The sequence below is a fragment of the Ptychodera flava genome, chromosome 14 (genome assembly GCF_041260155.1).
Source record: "Ptychodera flava strain L36383 chromosome 14, AS_Pfla_20210202, whole genome shotgun sequence".
In the NCBI taxonomy this organism is placed as follows: domain Eukaryota; kingdom Metazoa; phylum Hemichordata; class Enteropneusta; family Ptychoderidae; genus Ptychodera; species Ptychodera flava.
The window spans coordinates 33451701-33473750 of NC_091941.1; the positions used below are offsets into that span (position 1 = coordinate 33451701).

General features: G+C 37.9%; 4 protein-coding genes across 10 annotated transcripts in view; 3 read left to right on the forward strand and 1 right to left on the reverse strand.

Moving 5' to 3' along the window:
* Nucleotides 1–1216, forward strand: part of LOC139150236 (mitogen-activated protein kinase-binding protein 1-like) — a 55573-nt gene extending 54357 nt beyond the window's left edge. For all 4 annotated transcript variants that reach the window (XM_070722474.1, XM_070722473.1, XM_070722475.1 and 1 more), the window contains exon 28: nucleotides 1076–1216. The gene's annotated coding sequence lies outside the window, so the exon portion shown is untranslated. The remainder of the gene's footprint in view (nucleotides 1–1075) is intronic.
* The window catches only part of LOC139150238 (protein shisa-5-like), a 192253-nt gene that overhangs the window by 151957 nt on the left and 18246 nt on the right, over nucleotides 1–22050 (reverse strand). The gene's annotated exons all lie outside the window — the stretch shown is intronic.
* Nucleotides 1112–4438, forward strand: LOC139148825 (uncharacterized). The gene is made up of 5 exons (XM_070720256.1): nucleotides 1112–1374; nucleotides 1744–1801; nucleotides 3256–3321; nucleotides 3597–4263; nucleotides 4326–4438. The coding sequence occupies exons 1-5, from the start codon at nucleotides 1112–1114 to the stop codon at nucleotides 4436–4438; spliced, it is 1167 nt and encodes a 388-aa protein (XP_070576357.1).
* LOC139150237 (uncharacterized) lies at nucleotides 4302–15413 on the forward strand. 4 transcript variants are annotated; one of them, XM_070722478.1, is made up of 5 exons: nucleotides 4571–4684; nucleotides 5429–5458; nucleotides 7879–9199; nucleotides 9754–9842; nucleotides 10266–15413. In XM_070722478.1, the coding sequence occupies exons 3-5, from the start codon at nucleotides 7885–7887 to the stop codon at nucleotides 10590–10592; spliced, it is 1731 nt and encodes a 576-aa protein (XP_070578579.1). In that variant the 5' UTR covers nucleotides 4571–4684; nucleotides 5429–5458; nucleotides 7879–7884; the 3' UTR covers nucleotides 10593–15413. The 4 variants fall into 4 exon arrangements, with proteins under 4 accessions (XP_070578578.1, XP_070578580.1, XP_070578579.1 ...); XM_070722477.1 differs by lacking the exons at nucleotides 4571–4684; nucleotides 5429–5458 and adding an exon at nucleotides 4302–4476; XM_070722479.1 differs by lacking the exon at nucleotides 5429–5458 and having other exon boundaries at nucleotides 4560–4684.

Consider the following 22050-nt stretch of genomic DNA (forward strand, 5'->3'; position numbering starts at 1 on the left):
ATGTATCAAGCGAATTTATTCAAAGTTGGTACAAGGACATTGACTTATTTATGTATGTCGATTGGTCACGAGATGGTCCAATATGGCCACATGGTAGCAATTTTGTTATGGTTGTTTCATGTCGAGAGCCATAACTCTGGCAAGTCTCAACTGATCTTATTCAAAGTTGGTACATGTACATTGACTTACGTCATACATATACGTGTTGAGTTTTGAAACAGTAAGATCAAATATTGCTGCATGGCGGTGATTTTGTTACAATTTTCAAATGTACAGAGCCATAATCAGACATATTTCCACCAGTATCATTCAAAGTTGGTACAAGGACATTGACCTACGAGTATTTCATACATATGCTCGTCAATTTGTTTCACGTCATGTAGCAGTAACATGTCAATTATTGAAGTTTTGTAAGTAGGCTGATATGTCAAGAAATATGTACTGCATCAATTCATGAAACTTTATACAGATGAATACTGATGTTAAGCTCACATTGCTTTAACATTGAAAAAGACATTTATCAGTGTCATTTTAATTAATTTGTAATTGCATAAGTAATGAACTTTCCTAATTAGGGTGATATAGCCATAAATTAATACAACGTCAAATGTGATGAAACTTGATACAGATGTTGATCTCATAGTGTTGTAAATACTGCATCAAACTTTATGAAATATGGTACAGTGATAATCTGTCAAGTGTTAGAATTGTGTGCACAAATGTTTTGCACATCCTGTTGATTAATTCCTAGTTGACTCATTTTCTGAACTTTAGGATGGTGGCCTACATTGGTTTTATGTTTTCATCACCATGGAACTCATTCTTGGCCATTGAGCGTCATCTGTATCAAAGTATTTTTATCACAGACCTAATTAATGAAGAGGACTCTATCCTCTTGAGGACATGTAATCAAAGTACCCATTAACAAGTGGGGACTGTGTCATCAACGATGACTTGTTTTAAGTATTTCATTGATGAGTTTTTCATTTGGTGCCATGATGATACTGACAAGTACCAGCAGAAATGACCCAAAATAATATGCATTTGCTAAATACAGATCCAACAACCATTTCAGGAACAGACTCAACAAGCCGTGACAATTCAGAGGAAGATGATGAGGAGCGTCCAGACACGCCCTTTGAAGAAATGCCACAAATTGTTGACAGCAGTGAGGACAACAAGGAAAAAGGAAGACGAGACAGAATTCCTGAAGCACAACTTTGAAAGCCTCTCTGTTGCACCAGAACAAGAGAAATTTGATAACAACATTGAGCACCTGGAAATAACAGGGACTGATTATATACAACAGCTACAGGGAGGGCGCCTCAGCATTTCGACCAGATTTTTAACTAGGGCACAACAAAACCAACTTAGGTAATGCTTTTTCCACATTTTCATTGAAAGCATAGATTTATATTTAATGTTTACAGTGTACCTAGATGACAACAGAAATTAAGCCAGTGTCTCAAATCTGGGTGTTTATGCATTCAAGATTATATTTGGCCTTGGGTCTACCATGTGTATATTGTACTATGATGAGTGTACCAGTGTGCGTGTTTGTATTATACCTACAGCCTTGGGATGATACAAAAGCTGTACATGTTTCTTCAAGCTTTTCATCTGTTGGAGGATGGTATTGCTTCTTATGAGTAGTACCGGTAGTGGGATGTCACCAGATCACAGAGCTAATATATATGATAGAAATTGTGATTGTAAACGTACATATGCATATTTATATTACAGGAATCTTGCCAGCATGAGTAATCAGCCTATTGCTACTGCCACTGCAGCCTATGAAAGTGTAAGTAGAATTAGAAGTCCTTCAAATATCTTGTTAGCTCATATTTGGTATGTTTATAAATACCAAAAAGAGCTTATATGGTGTTTCTGTTTCTTGTTTGCTTTGTTGTGCAGCACTTGCTTTTCATTCTGGTATCATATCACGAAGCCATATTTTTGTTTTGAATTTATCACTTTGACATATCCTACAAACTAGATACTTACATGGAAGAAATTTATAGATGAAGCAATGTACCTAACTGTTTCGCCTGTGTTAGATACAGTGGTGTAGAGATACAACTTTACTTTATCTTAGGCAAAAAAAAAAAAAAAAAAAATGTTTCTGGTCAGGTCTTTCTTTAAAAAATGGTGCGGTGACGCGCATTTTATTTTTTATTTTTATTTTTTTTGCCTCTAGGGAGGGAGGAGGGTCAGTTTATAGTTTTATCAATATAGTCACATATATACTGTTCATGCAGTCACTGATCATTCCCCCAAAGAATTTTGTCTTTCTCTTCAGCCATTTTGGTTGGTGTCAGCCACGGCCGCCGGCCACAAACAGAAAAAAAAGGGTGATGCGCTGTTGTTCAAGTGACGCGCGCGCTGACCAGAAACATTTCTTTTTTTAGCTCATATTTGGTTTTATATATAAATACCAAAAAGAGCTTATATGATGAGTCTAAGTGGCGTCTGTATATTTGTGGGTATGTGCGGATGTATGTCCGTCACACACAAAGGCTCCCATACCGCCAAAGCTACCGTCTCAGTATTTGGTGTACAGGTAGATGTAAGGGTTGAGATGTGAATTTGTTCAAATGAACACATCAGTGTCAAAAATGTGCAAATGAGGTAAGAAAAAGCGAAATTCTGAAACAGGCTTGAAACAGGCTTACTCCCCTGACTTGAGTCACTTCCTGTCATTGTTTATGAACTGTTACATATTAACAGACCTGCTCAAACCATAGACAGTAGAGGGGAGGAAGACCGTCAGTAGAGGGGAGGAAGACCGTCTAAGGGGGGCTAGCTGCCTTTCTGCAATGCATGTTGCTAAAGTTCGCTAGTACCTAAAGTTTCAGACCTTAATTACTTTTGTCATTCTGTTTTTCTGGTTTAAATATTTCTTGTTGTTTTTCTGGTTGTACTGTGCAGAAATCATTGTCATAACATCAACGTAGAATTTTCCTGCACTGAACAGATAGAAACAACATTTATTGTTGATCTTTGGTACCCATACTGGTATGTACCAATTCTGATCAAATTTGAGCGACACCGTATAATTGCGGTATTTTTTTTGGCCTTACTATAGATGTACACTGTAAAATATGAGTACACTATGCAACAGTTGTAGAATACCAGTCAAGACAAAAATGTCACAGACTTTCCAAGATAGTAGCACCACCAAAAGTATATACTTTAGTCTTCCAAAGTCTAATCCCTAACACCAAATCTTGTTCACGTTTTGTTGCTCTCTGGCAGGAGCTGTCAAAAAGACAACAGGAGACGGCCAAAGCTGTGGAGGAAACCAGGAAGAGGTTACAAGAGGTAAGAGACAAAGCTATTGATTATTGAATTCATCAAGATGTTAAGAGACACACTTTCATAAGGAAGCTATGAAATTCCTATTGTCTTCAGAAAGGGTGCTTGAATGTTTCAACATTTGAATCCTACTCAAATGTAAATATCAATTACTTTCTTGTCTTCCAAATCAGAAATTTTGTCAAGAAGGTACATATTCATTTGGAACACCATTGTTTATATGATATATCTAAATAGTTTTGAAAGACACCAATTTATGTTATCAAACCTTCTCTACACAGATGGGCTTTTATAAAGGTACTCGCAAGAGAGCACTGTCTGAGAGAAGTGAGAGCACAGAGAAAACAGAAGATGCGAAGACTGAATCCACAACTGAATCAAAGTCCAATTCACAGTCTGCAACCAAGGATAGGACAGTAATAACAAAACCAGCATCAGTGAATACAGAGCCCTCCAACAAAGATGGAAAAGAAAGAAACCAAGTTGATATCAGTAAAGATGGAAAAGGGAAGGATGAAAGTAAGAGGTGTGGAACAGCAATGGAGACGTTACTTCAAAAGTCTGCCTCGTCATCCTCTTCTGATCAGAGTGAAACAGAACAGGCAGGCCAAGCGGAGGTCAAAGTTCAAGGGATATCAGGCACTGGAAAGGAGTCGGCAAATGTGAAAGAGCAGAGGACATCCTCTAAAGAAGCTTCCGTAGCAGTGCAGAAGGCTTCAACGACAGAGGTCAAGGGTCAGGAAACATCTTGTGGAGAAGATGCTGGAACAGGGAAGGCGGTTTCAATTGCAGATACCAAAGTGCAAGTTACTTCTGAAGAAAGTGCCAGAACAGAGCAGAAGGTTTTATCAGCAAGTGTCAAGGGACAAACGGTTTCTACAGAAAGTGCAAGAACAGGACAGAAGATTTTGATGTCAGATGCAAAGGAAACAGGGATTTCTTCAGAAGGTGCTGGAACAGAGCAGAAGGGTTCCACAGATGTCAAAGAACAACGGCCATCTTCTGCACAGGCTCTGACCAATGGACAAATGCAATCCAAGACGAGGACACCAAGGACTCTACCAACGCCCAACATGCCTGCTGCCATAGCTACCCTGGAAACAGTCACCTTGGAGACCAGTGAAATCACCTCGGTGCTGGCACCCAAACCCGATGAGACAGGTACAAGAAAGAATTCTCCCAAAGCAGGTGCTTCTCCAGACTCACCGCCGCAACACATTGCAAACAAAGAAAACATCCGGCTCAGAGAAACCTAGATCACCAAAGCCGCAGTTTCGGTTTAGATCTCATTCACAGTCTGAAAGTGGAAGGTTCCCCATCAGGAAAACGTCTTCCACTTCAGCACTGAATGTGACATCAACCAGAAGAGGTAATTGTAAAACACTGAAAAAGAGTAATCTTGTTTGTGAGAAATTTTGCTTGGTAGTGTGGTGTTTTGGTGTCGGTGCTTTCTCTCTTGGACTTACAGCCTATTCTTCCAGCACTACTTACCTGTGTTGTCTTTGCACTCTAATACACAAATACTAATGCACTCATTTCCGCACCCATACTTTCCATCAATAGATCTTTTTCAAACACATCTGTAAGGGATTCAAATCTGATTCTAAATCATATCAAATCATATCAAATCATGTCTGATTCTAAATCAAAGCTTCCTGGAAAAAATAAGTTCTAATCTTTGAACAAGCCGTATAGCTGTGTGATTTAACAAAATGCCTTCTTGCTTCATTTGGTTTTCCTGTTTTTCATAATAGATGATAATTCTTACTTCCATAAGTCAAAGAAAATTACCATGCTATAAACTCCTTGCGATCATACAAAACACATTATTGTCAATATCTCCTTCATCGCTGAAAGACGTTATATGTTGATAATTAACACTTATAAATAATTTAAGTAAATGCTTTCTTCTAAAAAATTCTTTCAATCTGTGTTGCGTTGACTACAAGGTAAACACCAAGTAAATTTTCTCATATGAAAGTCCTCCAAATTTACATGTTATCATTTTTCCCCGATTTAGACATTAATCCAAAATCATGATCATCATTAACAAACCATATCAAGTTTCATATAACTGAATTTTAACTGATTTTTTCTGGTTGAGTTTTCATAGACCAATCACAGAAGGTGGAGGTGGTTCCAGGTATACTCAACAATACTTGTCACTTACAACACTACACACACACATCACATTTTTCCACAAGTGCACGACATCAGCACAACATCAGTCATCATTTTCAAACACAGCGTGTTGTTGGTGGTATGAAATTTACTTGTAAGATAGAGATTTTGCAGAAACCAACAAACATGCAATGTTTTCAACTTAATATCAACACACAGAGGAAAGTAGACTGGAAGATTTGTCACTTGAGGGGGCTCTTTCCCTGAAAGAGCACTGTCGAACAACAGATCTTCCAGTTGGAGTGGAAAACAATTGAGTATGTACCTGAAAATTGTCCCATTACCCTACTATCTCTGTGGTCGAATACGAGTCAGTATGATACCTTGGACTATCACTTCTAGATGCAATGTGTCATAGGAGATATGGATGCAATATTTTGAATGATGTACATGTGCTGTATGACGTATGTTACGTTTACGGTTTGACTCACTCACACTAGACACTAGTTGGTTTTAGATGTTCCAAGGATTCCGCTGGGTCTTCTCGCACTCCCCAATAGCTGTTTTATTTTCAGTTCTCTGGTGTGTGCTTGAAATGGTTTTGAAAAGCTTGCCCAGCCTTGCTATACTTGGCCCATCCATTGAGGGCATATGAATGTGGGAAAGTGAACTTGTGACGTATGGATGTGTGTTGGGTTGAAAACATGCATGCATTTTGAATGTTAATTTGTGTGTAAATTGAATCCTGATCCTTTGGGAGCTATGAGTTTCAAAGTGAATTATTTAGATTGCTATTCTTGTTCTTTGAATTGTTTGTCATTATTCTTGTGTTACACTCTTTTCATCTATCATCGAACGCCCAACTTTATGTGAATGTTGATACATCTCATGAATTCATCAGTATGTTTCCTTTGAAACTTCATGAGTTGATAAGGAACTTCCTCAGAGAGTTCACCGCCTCAACGATGTAATTAATAATATTGCTACAGACTTGCCAGACAAGTCGGCGCCAACAAATAAAACTTGCTGGGGCATACAACGCGCGTGCGCCACATTTATTTCCGTTTTGAGAGTCAACATCGCGCTAGTTCATTTCCTCACCCCGGCACAACTTTATACGTGCGTGTAGTGACGATACTATGAATGATGACGGTCCCATTTTCAAATGTAACCACATTCTCTCGCAAAGAAACGACAAGCACCGGGAGTAATGTTTGCTATGGCATTAGCAGTCGCTAGTTCAGTGAACCTGTAGGCGAAATCTTGATTAGATCTCAGCTCGCTCTTTATATAGTTGAAACACAGCTCGCAAGCGTTGAACTAGGGATTGTATGGTGGCTGGTAAATCAGTCGAACCCCTCTCGCCAATGTAGACTAAAGGTGTGATTCACGTAGCTAGGCGCGACGGCGTTTGAAATCTTCCTAGGAAGTTCCTTATCAACTCATGAAGTTTTAAAGGAAACACACTGATGAATTCATGAGATGTATCAACATTCACATGAAGTTGCGCATTCGATGATAGATGAAAAAGAGTGTAAGTAGATTTATACATTTAAGGGAACAAGTTTACAATATTTATTTATTTTGTGGTAAAGTTCTGATCAGATTGCCAAAAAATGTTTAGTGCGCCGCTCCCAGAAAAGTTAAACTAGAAAAATATGAGTAAAAGTGTCAGTCTTTTTTTACACTTCACAATGGCAGATTTACTGCCTTTAGTACATGTTCTAGCTTAAGTGCATTGTTGACAAGTTTATTTTTTAATCAGATGAAGAAGCACAAACATGTATACAGAAGTCTAAAGTACCAATTTATGAATAGCAAAAAATTGTGAATAGATATCCAACCGAAAAATGTGGACATCTTGTTAAATTTATGAAAGAGTAGATATTGTTTTGCATACAGATGTTTCAACACAGAACTGAACAAATCATTAAACATCCTGAAGTTTTCAGTGTTACCCAAAAAAGATTGAAGGAACATTGTAGGGTACATGTTGTGTCCATATAATGAGTGATGCACACTACAGGCATTTCAGTCTTGTTTTCATTAAGGTAGTATGCGCCTCGAAAGTGAAAGACATAAACTTTTGCTCTAACTTTCCCCAAGGAATCTTTCAATCATTCTCTTTCAAAATCAAGAATAAAAATAGGGGGTCACCGTGCAAATTTTGGTACTAGAGAAACAAATTACCCAAGATTTACCGATATTAGAAATTCAGAATGACCGCCATCCCTGTGTTAACGCTATGGAGAAAGGTAAATATTTTCGAATTTCGAAAAACTAAGCCGGTGAAAAGTTTTCTTTCACCAAGAGCTTTAAAATGAACCCCAAATGTGGTATTTTCAGAAGAGAATTGTAAAAGTTTGAGAGTCCGAATGTCTGTCCCCGAGGTGCGTTCTACCTTAACCTATCAATGACAGATAAAGTGATCTTGTGTTACAGGTAAAAATGACAGTGAGAACAATTCACCCACACATTCCGTCACACTACGTACAAGGGCTAGAAGCCAAGAAGGGCTGGAAAGGATCCCGACATCACGGAGTAGAGCCGCCAGGAGAGCGCGGACTGAACGACACTTACCTGCCTTGCCAACGGGAAAAAACACCCTCCAACACAAATACTGAAACAACGTCAACAACAACAACATCAACCACAACAACAACATCTAGACCAAGGAGATCACTGTATGCTCCTACTGAAAGTTCATTGGCCAAAATATCTTCTGCACTCCACACTGAGTCCACTAATTCTCCCAGAACTCGCCGGTTGAAATCACAAACATCCCTGGAATTAACATCACCTGAAAATGAGGACAATTCTTACCCGACCAAAGCATTCAAAGAAGCAGAGGACAAACTGACAATGCCTCCCCCAGCATCAACCTCTGTGGCCAAGACAAAGGCCACCAGTAGGAGGTCTCTTTCAGATCCCAGGTCCCGCAACTACAGCAAAGCCAGACGCTTTCCACCCAATTCGCCTACAAAGGATGCAAGCCGAAGTTTGACAATAAATGACCCTACCACTATAGCAATGTTTGTGGAAGGGTCTCGAAAGAAGGACAGTTCAACTGCCACTTTGCAGCCCAGCATTGACGAGGAAGATCAGCAGATAGCCAAAGAATCAGAGTCTGTGGATTCAAAGGTAGAGGACAAGGTTGAAAGTCAAAGTGTTAAATTAAATACTGCAGTGAAAAGCAATGTGATGGCAGATGCAGAGAGTACAGATGAGAAATCAACGGTCAGTGCAGCTTTGAATGGACATAGCCCCGATGCAGCAGTTCTTTCTATAGACAGTGTAGGCTTCAAACAAGGTTACATGGAAAGGAGGCTTACCTTTGATTTGCCACTCAGAGCAAATGTCATTGAACCGCCAACAACCACCACTGCTCAGCAGTACAAGTCTGACTCCTCTCCTGAAGTATCCCCAAAGGAAAATCAAGATGTGAAGACAGAACTTGCAAACGTTTTGTCAACAAGGCATGAAGAACAAGACAGCAAGGATGCCACATCTCACAAAAGTGATGCAGTGGAACAGAAAGCTGAACAAAGTATGCCAGTTGAAAAGAAAGCTGAAGAGAGTAAGCCAGTTGAACAGAAAGCTGACCAGAGTAGGCCAGTGGAACAGAAAGCTGACCAGAGTAGGCCAGTGGAACAGAAAGCTGACCAGAGTAGGCCAGTGGAACAGAAAGCTGACCAGAGTAGGCCAGTGGAACAGAAAATTGACAGTCAGATAGCAGGGTCTCCAAATGCTCCAAATATTGAAGGTATATCGGTTAACTGTAAATGTGTATGCCATGCAGAACATTAAAGAATCTTCACCATGTCATAAGACTGCTTCTACGAGGTTTCTGAGAGAAAGGTCACCAATTTAGACTCTTCTCTGAATCTTTATGTCTTTCATTCCATTTCTTATGCCAAAAAGCTGTAGATCATCTTGTTTACCATGTTTTCAAACATATCTTAAGGATTTCAGATCTGTGATCATAATCTTCTGCTCCTTAAATTGCCATGGGGAACTAGAATTACAATATCTGTCAATCCCACCCTGAATGCAGCAAAAATGCTAATTATTATGTACCAGTACAAGAGAGTTCCTAATTTACATATGTATTGTGGTCAAATTTGAACTTTTTGATACATCGAAAGCTTTATGTGAACAGCAAATTTTTGATCATTGAAAGCTTTATGCGAATTGCAAATTTTGATACATCCAAAGCTTTATGCAAATGGAAAATTTGAAGGTAAGGTGGTAAAGTTGTACAGAGATGACGGTAAACGGTTGAACAAGAACTCTGATCACTGATTGCTTCATCAACAGGTGCAACTGCATTGACTTTTGAAGAGTGTACGAAGACTGCAAATGAACTACACACAGCATTCACAAAGGCTATACAGCTACACACAGACGTAAGTGTTTAAAACTTCATCACAAAAGATTACATGACAGACATTTACATAGTTCATTTGTCACTACTCATTGAAGCTGGCTCACACACCCAAAACGATCAAGTATTGCTTCAAAGAAAGTCCGTAGCTTCTGAAATGTCATCTTGTGTGTTCAAGAGATGTTTAAATTCACTAAATTTTGGATGGGATTCAGACCCAGTCACCTAGCAAAGACATCACAACCGAAACTTGAAACTACTAAATTTGAAAACCTTCAAAAATTGAGAAGTATCTAACTTTCTCAAGCATCAGTCTGAATAATGTGATCTTTCAGAAGGAAGTTGCTTGAACAGTATTTAATGGAAACAGAATTTGCATGTATGTAGGTTTTCACTCTGTGTCTTGCATAACAATTAAAGCGTCAGTTAATTTACATACTTACAGGTGATTGGTCAGAGTAATTGCGAAGAGGAGAAACAGAAAATGTTGTCAGTGTTGTCGTCAACTTTCAAAAGTATGCAGGAAACATTAACCAACATTGAACAACCGACAGCCATAATCACAGAACGACGCAAGTCGTCTCTGGATGCCTTCTCGTCGGCAGATCTTGGACAATTGACCTCGTCAATGGCACAAACCACGAGTGCCAGTAACAATAACCCACCGAATGCAGAGGCATCGTCTGCACTGTCTCTGCTAGACCATTATTCCGATATGCTCGTCACACTCGTGAAGAACAAAATGACACAAGAGGAGACCAACGCTTCATAGTTTTTTTAAAAATTAACTCCAGATGTATATATTTAAGACAATCAGCTGTAAATCCACCTCAATATGAGACGATTCAGCATATCTTTATGAAGGAACATGGATTATCAACCTTTCCACAACCTCCCATGTTGCCTGTCTGGTGGATTCACCCCTTCAGCTCACATGCAGGGGCTCCACCAATTTCATGGACAACTGGAGGGGGGATGGGATAAGACACTGTCGCAGTTACTGCTGCGATCCATTTCAGATTTTTCGAAAGTTCTAGTGGAAACCGACACTGTCCAATGTGTCCCGGACCTGCAAACTTTATTACACTCTTTAAGAAGACCAGTTCACTTAGGTGTGGGTTAAGAAGTAACATTGTGTCTACCAAGGGTCATGTGATCAGCTGCGACCAATAAGATGTCTTAGATTTGAGTGTGATATTTCATGCAGGGTCAGGAACAGTTACCTTGATTTACATAAATTATTAATACATCCATCATGGTCAGTTCGTGTAAATATTGATGAAATGAGCCATCAAACAAGGGTAGTACAAAATCATCAGTCTTCAACTGTTTCCCAAGTTACGAATACCGGTGAATCCAGCAAAGTAATGTAATTCTGTGGTGCAACATATCAGAACTGACATGAAATTCAAAAGTTGTGCAGCAACTTCATGAGTGGAACAAGATCAATTTTACAAATACTTCTTTTGAGATACAGATATTCTCAGATGTTCAGCAAATTTTACAGTGCATACCAGTGAACAGTCAAACTGATCAGTTATCCCAAATATAAACACCATAAAAAATATCGCTGAAAACAATTACCTGTGTTTGTTAGCTCTGATATGAAAAAAACAAGAGGGTTTTGAATTCTTTTAATTTTCATTGAAGAAGACATAATGGAAACTTTACTTATGATAATCAAGTTCACTCATTCAGAGTAGAAATTATCAGACCAATGGGGAAGGCCTTGTAGATTTGAATTTGACATGTTGTACATGCAGGTCTTCTTTAGATGTTTCTCAATGGAAATGTTTTGGGAATGGGCCTTGTCTTTGGTTTGGTGGAATATGTCATGTGACAACATGAACCATCACATTAAGTGGCCAGTGTTTCAGGTTCCAACATTGAAAGTTTCTAATCTGTTTTTAAGGGAGACATCAAAAGGTTTACCAGTCACAAATATTATCATAGTATTCTGACAGGTCAGTCACTTGTCTAAAACCCCAAGACTTTTAAACAGTCATTCATTATCAGCAAGTATATATGACAATTACATCTATCATAATCCAGCTATTTGTGTATTTCCTCCATACTGCTGTTAAAACATCAGCAAAAAGCATGTTGCCAAAATTTTCTGTGAAATTTTCAAAAGTCAACATAATCAGAAGTTGGTGCTATCTGTATATTTCATGGTACATGTATTTTGCTAAAGTGCATATTTTTTCTAAGAATAGAAAAGGAAATGGGTGTGAATTAATTTGAATTTAAGACAAATTCTATCACCTTGATTGGTTAGGTCACTTTTACCAGTCTTCCTTCAATATCTGTCAATGATTTACTGCCACTGTCCACATGTATCCAACATATTCACAAAGGCTGAAAGCTATTATCTGTAAAGCAGACAGCAGTCACCCTTTTTGTAGTGTGGTAAATTTTTCCACACTTCACCCTGGTTTCACTTTACAGCAGCCTGCAAAAGTTGGTGTAACATATTGATTTGTGTTCCCCATTTGCCTCTCACGACTTTTGCTGAAATCATCCCAAAGAAAAATGGTGACTTAATGTACATGCTCATATCCTATATCCATATCAAATTCACACTTTCAGTCAGAAATGCAAAATCTCATCAATGGCTCTGTCCTGACTGTCTTTCTGAAGCAAGAGAAGTAATTCACTTTGTATTCATTACCTTGATTTTTTCTCAAATGATTTTCATACTGCGTGCATTCTGATTTATTTACATAAATTATTTCAATTTCAGTTGCAATACTTGTATATAAAATCTTCAGGGTGCTTTGAAGGGTACTTTTTCTTGTTTTTGTTTTGTACGATTGGAATCAAAGATGCTGTCTCTAAAGATAGTCTGAAAGTTTGCACTATAGGCTATGCTGTATCTTGGCTTTTCAGCATATGTCAATTTACTGTAATGACTCTCTACACTTTGTAACCATTTGAATTTTTTACAAGTTGTTTTCATGGGTTTTTCTTTGTACAGTAAAGTCTTTCTGTGTTTTATGTTCATTTTCAATGTGATGGAGACTGGAGAGCAGAAACGGAAGGCAGCATTACAGTATTAAAACCTCTTCATCAGGCACTAGTTTCATTGACTTAATAAAGGGTATGGAGCCATTCAAACATCACAATATGAACAAAGCTGTGATTTCTGTACCAGTAATTTACATTTCCTTTATCAAATTAGCCAGGTGCCAGTAAATTTAGACTCGTCTTCTCTGCCTTTCGTAACCTCAGTTAGGAATACATTGACATCAAGTCACAAATAAAAGTTGCAACAACAGTGTAAGGTTGTATTTTAGTCAGTTTAGTAATGTTGATATCTCCAATTGTTTTGGAGGTCATTAAAATTTAAAGTCATGAAGCATTTTTTCAGCATTTTTGTCAGACAAAACAGTTTCGTTGTTGGTTTGATATTATTTATTCATTTGCCAGTGTCGTAGGGAGATATTGTAAGATCAACAGAGTAATGACATTTCATCATGTACAGTTTTCAGATCGACTCTGAGTGTAAAACATCACAAGGGTAATTAGAGTGTTAGGTTGTAAATAGTATTGACTTACACAGTACTTAGCACTTGTACTTTAATTAGTCCCCACGGACACCGTCCGGGGGGACTTATAGGTTTGGTCATGTCCGTGCGTGCGTGCGTGCGTGCGTCCGTGCGTGCGTCCGTCCGTTCACGCAGATATCTCAGAGATGCCTGGAGCGATTTCATTCAAACTTGGTACAAGGATTACTTCATATGTCATACAGATGCACGTCAATTTGTTTTTTGATAAGATCCAATATGGCTGCCAGGCGGCCATTTTATTATGATTTTTTCATGTACAGAGCCATAACTCAGACATGTTTCAACTGATTTTATTCAAAGCTGGTACAAGGACATTGACCAATGTCATAGATATACACATCAATTTGTTTTGTGATACGATCCAATATGGCCGCCAGGCGGCCATTTTGTTACGATTTTTTCATGTACAGAGCCATAATTCAGGCATATCTCAACCGATTTTATTCAAACTTTGTACAAGGACTTTGACCTATGTCATACATATTCACATCGATTTATTTTGTGATACGATTCAATATGGCCGCCAGGCGGCCATTTTATTACGATTTTTTCATGTACAGAGCCATTACTCAGGCATGTTTCAACTGATTTTATTCAAAGTTGGTACAAGGACATTGACCAATGTCATAGATATGCACGTCAATTTTTCATGTGATACGATCCAATATGGCTGCCGTGCGGCCATTTTGTTACGATTTTTTCATGTACAGAGCCATAACTCAGGCATATCTCAACGGATTTTATTCAAACTTGGTACAAGGACATTGACCTATGTCATACATATGCACATCGATTTGTTTTGTGATACGATCCAATATGGCGACATGTGGCCATTTTATTACGATTTTTCATGTCCTGAACTACAACTCAGACATGTATCAAGCGAATTTATTCAAAAGTATTTTTATCACAGACCTAAAGAAGAGGACACTATCCTCTCTGAGGACATGTAATCAAAGTACCCATTAACAAGTGGGGACTGTGTCATCAACGATGACTTGTTCATCAAATATTGAGCAAGGGGGTGCTACAACGCAGTCAGCAGCCATCCTTTTCGTCCTGCACTCTAATGTAAACTTGGCTGGTAAAGGGAACACAAATAATCTGGTGCTAATGCTCAGGTGTGTGTGTTTGAGAATACTAGGTTGTGTTGTGTCTTTGCTAATCATGTCAGTAAAACAAGTATAGCTAGATAGCAAAGTGTACAGATTCATAGGCTTCTGCTCCTGTCCACTCGCGTTCTACCTCTTGTGCCTTCAGCATTGAAATAGGTCGCACTTCATCAGATAACCACACAACTGCCTACCTGCATGTGTAGCTCAAAACTTTCTGTATTGTGTTCTGAAGAGACAATCAAGCAAAGCATGTATCTGTGGCAATAGGTAAACCAGCGTTTACTAGGTAACATACACACTGCCATTTCCACTGCAGTATTTAAGTTTAGCAAATCCTCTGCTGCAAACCGACAACTTGCCTGTTGGTTTTGAGTAAACCATGCTGTGTAACCCTCTGCTACTTCATTTCAATGTAGTATGTATAGCTTTGTAGCATTACTTGTTGTGTGTAGAGTAACTTGTTGCATTATGTAAACTGAGAAATCATGTATGAAAACCTTGGTCAGTTGAGAAATTGACCAGGTGGTTTTACAGGATTCAGAAGTCCGGAGTGGATGTCTGCATTCATACTTGGTGTAGGTTCATGGGTCATATGCAAATGGCTTTCATGGATACTGCATCCCTTTGGTTGTGTTTATGTGACTGACCCTTGGTGCCTGTGTACATAGTAATCAATTAATGTAAATGAATGAATGTGCTTTTGTTTTAAATATGTCAAAGCATAGACCCTGGAGTATCGTGGTCAAAAGGCACCGACTCAAGTACTTTACTGCGGTTTTGTGGAGTTATTTCTATTTTATATTTTTCATGATTTTGGGGGTGTTTTTTTTGTAAGATAAAAGCAGTGAGATAATATGCCTGACCTTTTTCATTTGCTAATAAAATGCAGATTACAAGAATTTATCATTATTCAATGGTCTTCATGTAGATTATTCTGTAACAGTGTGAGAGATGACACAGTGGTATGGTAGTGCTTGTATGGCCAGCTACAAATAATATGTTCTATGTATGCAGGTCTTTTATTTAGAAAACCTAATTAGTTCCAGAGACCAGCTCTGGAACTGTTAGTTTTTGCTCACTTTCCTTCTTTCTTTCTTTCTTTCTTTCTTTCTCTATTTCCGGTATTACTACCATAGAAGATGCTATACACAAATTTTACCTTCATTACCCAGAATGCATTGCGACACGCTTATGACGTCATCGCTCATCTCTGACGGGTTTTACGGGCATTTCTTGTTTGTTTATTTATTTATTTTTTATTTTGCATTGCACAACTATCATATTGCGTTCAGCTATTAATAATTCTAGCTTTCTTTCGCTTTGTTTTTTGTTGCTTTTTGCTTTTTATTTTTCTCTAAATACTCGCCGTACGTGGCGCTATACTGTTACGTCATACGCCTTCCACATGGTTTAGACTCACGCTGGGTTGAATGATATTAACAATGGCGGCGGTACGAACGCTTCCCTCGCATAGAGAGAGAAAAGTAGGCTTTGTGTAAGTTTACAAGCGCGGCTGGGCACATCGTGTACCTAGGCGAGGTGGGTGTGCTCGAAAACGAAGATCAATGCAAAGTTTGGATTCAAAATCGGCTGTTTTCGGCGGAGAAACTGCCCGCCGTATTTCTGAGGAGCCACCAGCGGTTTTTAGCTCCCATAGCCATATGTATATATGGCAATGGAAGCTATTCTTATAGGCTAGGGAAATGTCTGTATGTATGTATGTCTGTATGTCTGTATGTCTGTATGTCTGTATGTCTGTATGTCTGTATGTCTGTCCGTCAACATCAAAAACTCCAAAACCGCTGTACATTTCATCTTGATATTTGGTGTGTACATGGATGATGGGCTGTAGATGAGATTTTGTTCAAATGAAGTTGTCATTGCCAAAAATATGCAAATAAAGTGAAAAAATGTAAAAACAGTCAAAATTGAAAAAACTCAATAACCACTGAGCAGATTACATGAAAAATTAGCATGTAAGTACTTTGGGCTGACATGAAATGATTGTGCACATCTTGGGTCAGTATCTTGGACTTGCTATTTTTCATGAATTTTTTTGTAATTTTCTCCCATTTTTGGTCAAAAAATCTTCTTCTCTGAAACCACAAGTCCGATTGATTTGAAACTTGGTATGGAAGTACATAGGAGTGACCTTTCCCAAATTTGGGCAAATCGTGGTGAAATTTGCATATTTTTAGTTTACACGTCCATAGACTCCCATGTATAAGGCAGATCTCCATAGACTCCCATGTATAAGGCCACAAAAAATAAAAAATTAGTTTCTCATCGTATTCATATTGCAAAAAGGATGCAGTGACACAATTTTTAGTCCCCACGGATGAAGTCCAGTGGGCTTATAGATTGGGTCATGTCCGTCTGTTCGTCCATCCGTGAGTCCATCCGTTCACGCTGATATCTCGGATATTTTGACAAAATGTCATGTGACCTTGATGACCTTTGATCTCAAATATACATATTTGTCCATAACTCAGTAACCACAAGTGCTACCACCCTTCATGTATGGTATGATGGGACACCTTATGACGCCACATATTGTACCTCATTAATTATGCACATATCTAATTTTGAGCGAGCCAATAGAGCTAGAGGTCTGATTTTTGGTATATAGGGATAACTTAGCAAAACAATTTTTTTGACAAAATGTCACGTGACCTCGGTGACCTTTGACCCCAAATATACATATTTGTCCATAACTCAGTAACCACAAGTGCTACACCCTTCATGTATGGTATGATGGGACACCTTATGACGCCACATATTGTACTCATTTATTATGTGCATATCTAATTTTGAGCGAGCCAATAGAGCTGGAGGTCTGATTTTTGGTATATAGGGATAACTTAGCAATACAATTTTTTTGACAAAAATGTCATGTGACCTCGGTGACCTTTGACCTCAAATATACATATCTGTCTGTAACTCAGTAACCACAAGTGCTACACCCTTCATGTATGGTATGATGGGACACCTTATGACGCCACATATTGTACCTCATTAATTATGCGCATATCTAATTTTGAGCGAGCCAATAGAGCTAGAGGTCTGATTTTTGGTATATAGGGATAACTTAGCAATACAATTTTTTTTACAAAATGTCACGTGACCTCGGTGACCTTTGACCTCAAATATACATATTTGTCCATAACTCAGTAACCACAAGTGCTACACCCTTCATATTTGGTATGATTGGACACCTTATGACACCACATACTGTACCTCAATAATTATGCACATATCTCATTCTGAGCAAGCCAATTGAGCTGGATGTCTGATTTTTGGTATACAGGGATAACTATAGGAGAGAAATTTTTTGACCAAATGTCATGTGACCTCGATGACCTTTTACCTAAAATATATGTTTATGTCAATAAATAAGTAACCACAAGTGCTATGTCCTTTGTATTTAGTAGGATGGGAGACCTTATGACAACACACGCTTTACCTCATTAATTATGTACACATCTAATTCTGGGCAAGCGAATAGAGCTAGAGATCTGATTTTTTGGCATATAATTAGCTATATAATTTTTTTTTTCAAAATTTCATGTGACCTCGATGACCTTTGACCTTTGATTATACATATATATGCATATCTCAGTAACCACAAGTTCTATACCCTCCAATTTTGATAGGATATTAGACCTTAAGATGTCACATCTTGTACCTCATTTATAATGCGCATATGTATTTCTTGGCTGGCCAATACAGCTAGAGGTCTGATCATTTTTTCCCGATTTAGAACCATAACTTAGACATGCCTCATGTGTTTCAAATTGGGAACAACGACATAGACCTATGTGCCCATAGATCTCAACATATACACTCCAGTGATACTTCTTAATGACCACATTTTCCTGCCCCATCAAGACTAATACTCCTATTACAAGTGGGGACTATGTCATTGTAAATGACTTGTTGAGTTAATGGTTGTATCACAGTATTCGATATATCTAATTCTGTATTTTTTCCATTTTATATTCTGAATAAATACATTAAACATATTTCACTCCAGTACATTACATTTAAGTATTTTCACTTCATGCACTTTATCCCTTTCACACATGTTCAAATATCTGACCAGAGAACAAACACTAAATAGTCCAGGATGGGAGCTACAGTGTCATTGACGCTATTTTTCTATATCAGTCTGCAGGGCTGTGGTGGGAGGCCATTTAATGCGGTAACACACAGCCCTGCCATGCAGAGCTAGGCATAGCATAGTGAACTGTCTGTCATCGCGCCGACATGCGTTGGCTGCACGTAAAAGCAACTCAACTTTCCAAGATCAAACGGTCAGTATCTTGTGAAAACAGCGACATAGCAATGAAAATTGTTTTAGTCAGTGGTAAAAACTCTTAACAGATGAAGCGTTAATTGCTTTTATGATGAAAATGCATGTGGCCTCGGTTTTCAATCAATCAATCAATCAATCTTTATTTACTCGACACATACTAACAGAGAGTATGGTATGGTACATCAAGATGTGTTACAAATGTAAGTGAACAATACAGAGAAAGAAAAACAACCATTCATCTCTGTAATACGAAAACATGCAATAATCAAATTCAACGGCCTAGGTCCGATGTCTCCTCTCGTCTGATATACATTTCCGTGCGTTGTCGCCCCCGTATGTATCTGTTGCGTTTTTACCGTACATGTAGGCATTTGTAATCTGTGTACTGTAATGTAATTCCCTGCCTTGCTTTTAGTTGTATTCTGTTGTTACTGCTATCAGCCCTCACTATAGGTACGTGCTTGCATATTAAAATCCCAAGCACTCTTTCATTCTGCACCAATCTTTGTCACTCATTCTCTTTTCTTCCGCTGCTCTGGTCTCTGGAACTTCGCTTTTGCTTGCAAATGCTTTCTAGTTAATCACCAGTATTTGCTTAAAGTTTACAAACTTTGATAATAAACTGGTGCTATTGCCCTCCTGGCCAGGTAATAAGTGCTTTATAAAAAAAGACCAGGTAAGGTCAGGGTTTGTTTTTAGCTACTATAGACTATAGTCTATAGAAGCTATTGGGATGGATATCCGTCCGGCGTCAGTCTGTATGTATGTATGTATGTATGTATGTATGTATGTATGTATGTATGTATGTATGTATGTATGTATGTATGTATGTCCGTTTGTGAGGCGTCCGTCCACTCAAATATCTTGAGAACCGCAGTACTTGCTGATTTGATATTTGTTGTGTAGATGAAAAATATGATTTTTGAGAAACTGTTTTTTTTAATTTTTTGATATTGTTGAAAATAGGCAAATTAATGCCAAAAAAGGTGTTTTTGGTAAAAAATCTTCTTCTTCATAACCGCTGGTCAGACAGCTTTGTTATTTGGTATACAGGTCCCTAGGGATAACCCAACTTAGATTTGTTCAAATTGTGATGAAATATGCAAATGTGTATTTTTAAGGAATTTTTTTGTCATTTTTAGTCAAAGTTTGACTTACATTGTATGTAATTCTTGTACTGTATAAACCCTATCAATTCACCCAGAAAAAAATAATTAATATGATTTTAAATAATTGAATTAATTAGGAAATCATCAAAGCCAAAATAATTTTAGTGTGGAATTATCAGAAAGTTCAACTTTTTTTGACAGTTCATAGTGAAATGCTTACCATCTTGGAGGATTAAAACATGTAAAGGCAACTTTCCTGAATCCCAACTTTGATATATTCTTAACCACCATTTATGTTATCTAAAAGAAATTGCTCATAATAGTTTGTAATGAAAGGGTGGTCAAATAAATAGAGATAGAGAAAGTTATAATTTCCATTTATGGTTGACTTGGTAAGGATAAATAAGATTACTTTTTGAGGAAAAAAATAGAGTGGTCAATTATAAGAGTGGTCAAAGTGATAGGGTTTTTATGGTAAAGCTCTGCTGTAAGATTCCTCATGTGCTATTTATAGCAATTATGCAATCTGTGTAAACAGTGCAATGAAAGTGTAACATGATTCCTTATAATGCTTTTGATGACCTTGAACTTCTTAAGTTTCAAACATTTGTCTTTTCAGTGTGCTTTCTCTGAGTACGTACTGTCTCAACTTATTCAACAGAACTTACTTACAATGTTAATTTGAAAGTTAAAATGTGCTTGGTTAATAGGATGAAAATACTGATATTAAAGATAACCAGCTCAAGATTCTTTATAACCTGACAGATATGCTGTTTTATTATAACGTAAATCTTGATTTAAGCAAGTCTTGTTTACTTTAATTAGAATGTAATTAACTCTTGTTTATTTGCCATTATAGACTAATATAGTCTGATGAAATATGCAAATCTGTATTTTACCGAATTTTTTTCCATTTTTGGTCAGGCCATCCTGAAATGAGCTATCAAAGATATCCACCTTCTTCATCAATACATGTGTCACAAACGGTAACCGTTATTCTCTACATAACACATCAGAGCTCTGTCAACTGTTGAGTCGCTTGTTAGTCCCCACTGACACCGTCCGGGGGACTTATAGGTTTGGTCATGTCCGTGCGTGCGTGCGTGCGTGTGTGCGTGCGTGCGTCGGCACCATTTTACAAGTGGTATAGCCACAAACTGATGACGTCAAAGATGTGCGTACTTATGGAAATGAGGTCAAAGGTTACGTTCTAAAAGGGGCGATAAATTATTTTGGGGGTAAGAGTTAGGAATGGGGGCTTGGAAACTTAGGGGGAAATGATTGAAAAGAAGGGTCCCAATTTTTTTACCATTTTCACTCCTTTCCCTCATTTTGCAGTATCCTATTACTCTATCCATGTCTTCTTCAGCCAGCCTGATACCTATGTGGAAGCAACGGTTGATTAATGACAAGGGAGAGAAGTGTTATTTTTAAGTTACGTTTTTTACACAACAACTATTACCGCTACCGGGGGTCGAACCCAGCACCTGCAGCATGTGAAGCACTACCTATAACCTGTACTCCACGAGAACAAGTTGCCAGAAAGGGATGCAATATTTCATATAAACGTTAGGATGATAATGCTAAGCAGGAACTGATGAATTTAAAATGTTCACTTGTAATGATTTGAAAGTCTTTTGCGCATTTTCCTTCTTTTATTGAATTTATGCCTCTGCATTGATTCTTTATTGCCTGTCTTTATTTTTTTCTCTGCATTGTCGTGTTTGTTGTGCAGATTTGTTATTTTTTGAATATTTTTCATATTATTTGTTGTATTTGCACAATTAAAGTATTAAATTGTCACTTGTTTAGGATGTTTTATATGTTGAAAACTTTGTGTTTGACATTTATCATTGAATTTGTCATTTGCTGCCTTTTTTACAATACAAAAGGTGTGTGTTCCGTTTTTGACAGGATACACTTTTATATAAAAGTGGTTCGTCACTCAACATGTATGCAATGCGATATTTCATTGCTTTTGTAGATGAAAACGTGAACAACAATTCGTTGGATATGCCACGAAAATTACATTTTAAAAATTCCGCCGACCGACGAAGTGAATTAAGTACAGAAGCAAACGAAATTCGCCGCCAATAGAATGATTTAGGGTGCATATATTGTC

What these genes read in the sequence shown, in the direction of transcription:
- LOC139148825 (XM_070720256.1), top strand. Translation starts at nt 1,112, where the DNA reads ATGATGAGGAGCGTCCAGACACGCCCTTTGAAGAAATGCCACAAATTG. An exon ending in CCACTGCAGCCTATGAAAGT is followed by an intron (nt 1,802 to 3,255) that starts GTAAGTAGAATT and finishes GCTCTCTGGCAG; the next exon opens with GAGCTGTCAAAAAGACAACA. An exon ending in AACAGGGATTTCTTCAGAAG is followed by an intron (nt 4,264 to 4,325) that starts GTGCTGGAACAG and finishes TCTTCTGCACAG; the next exon opens with GCTCTGACCAATGGACAAAT.
- LOC139150237 (XM_070722477.1), top strand. An exon ending in AAATGCTCCAAATATTGAAG is followed by an intron (nt 9,200 to 9,753) that starts GTATATCGGTTA and finishes CTTCATCAACAG; the next exon opens with GTGCAACTGCATTGACTTTT. An exon ending in CTATACAGCTACACACAGAC is followed by an intron (nt 9,843 to 10,265) that starts GTAAGTGTTTAA and finishes ACATACTTACAG; the next exon opens with GTGATTGGTCAGAGTAATTG.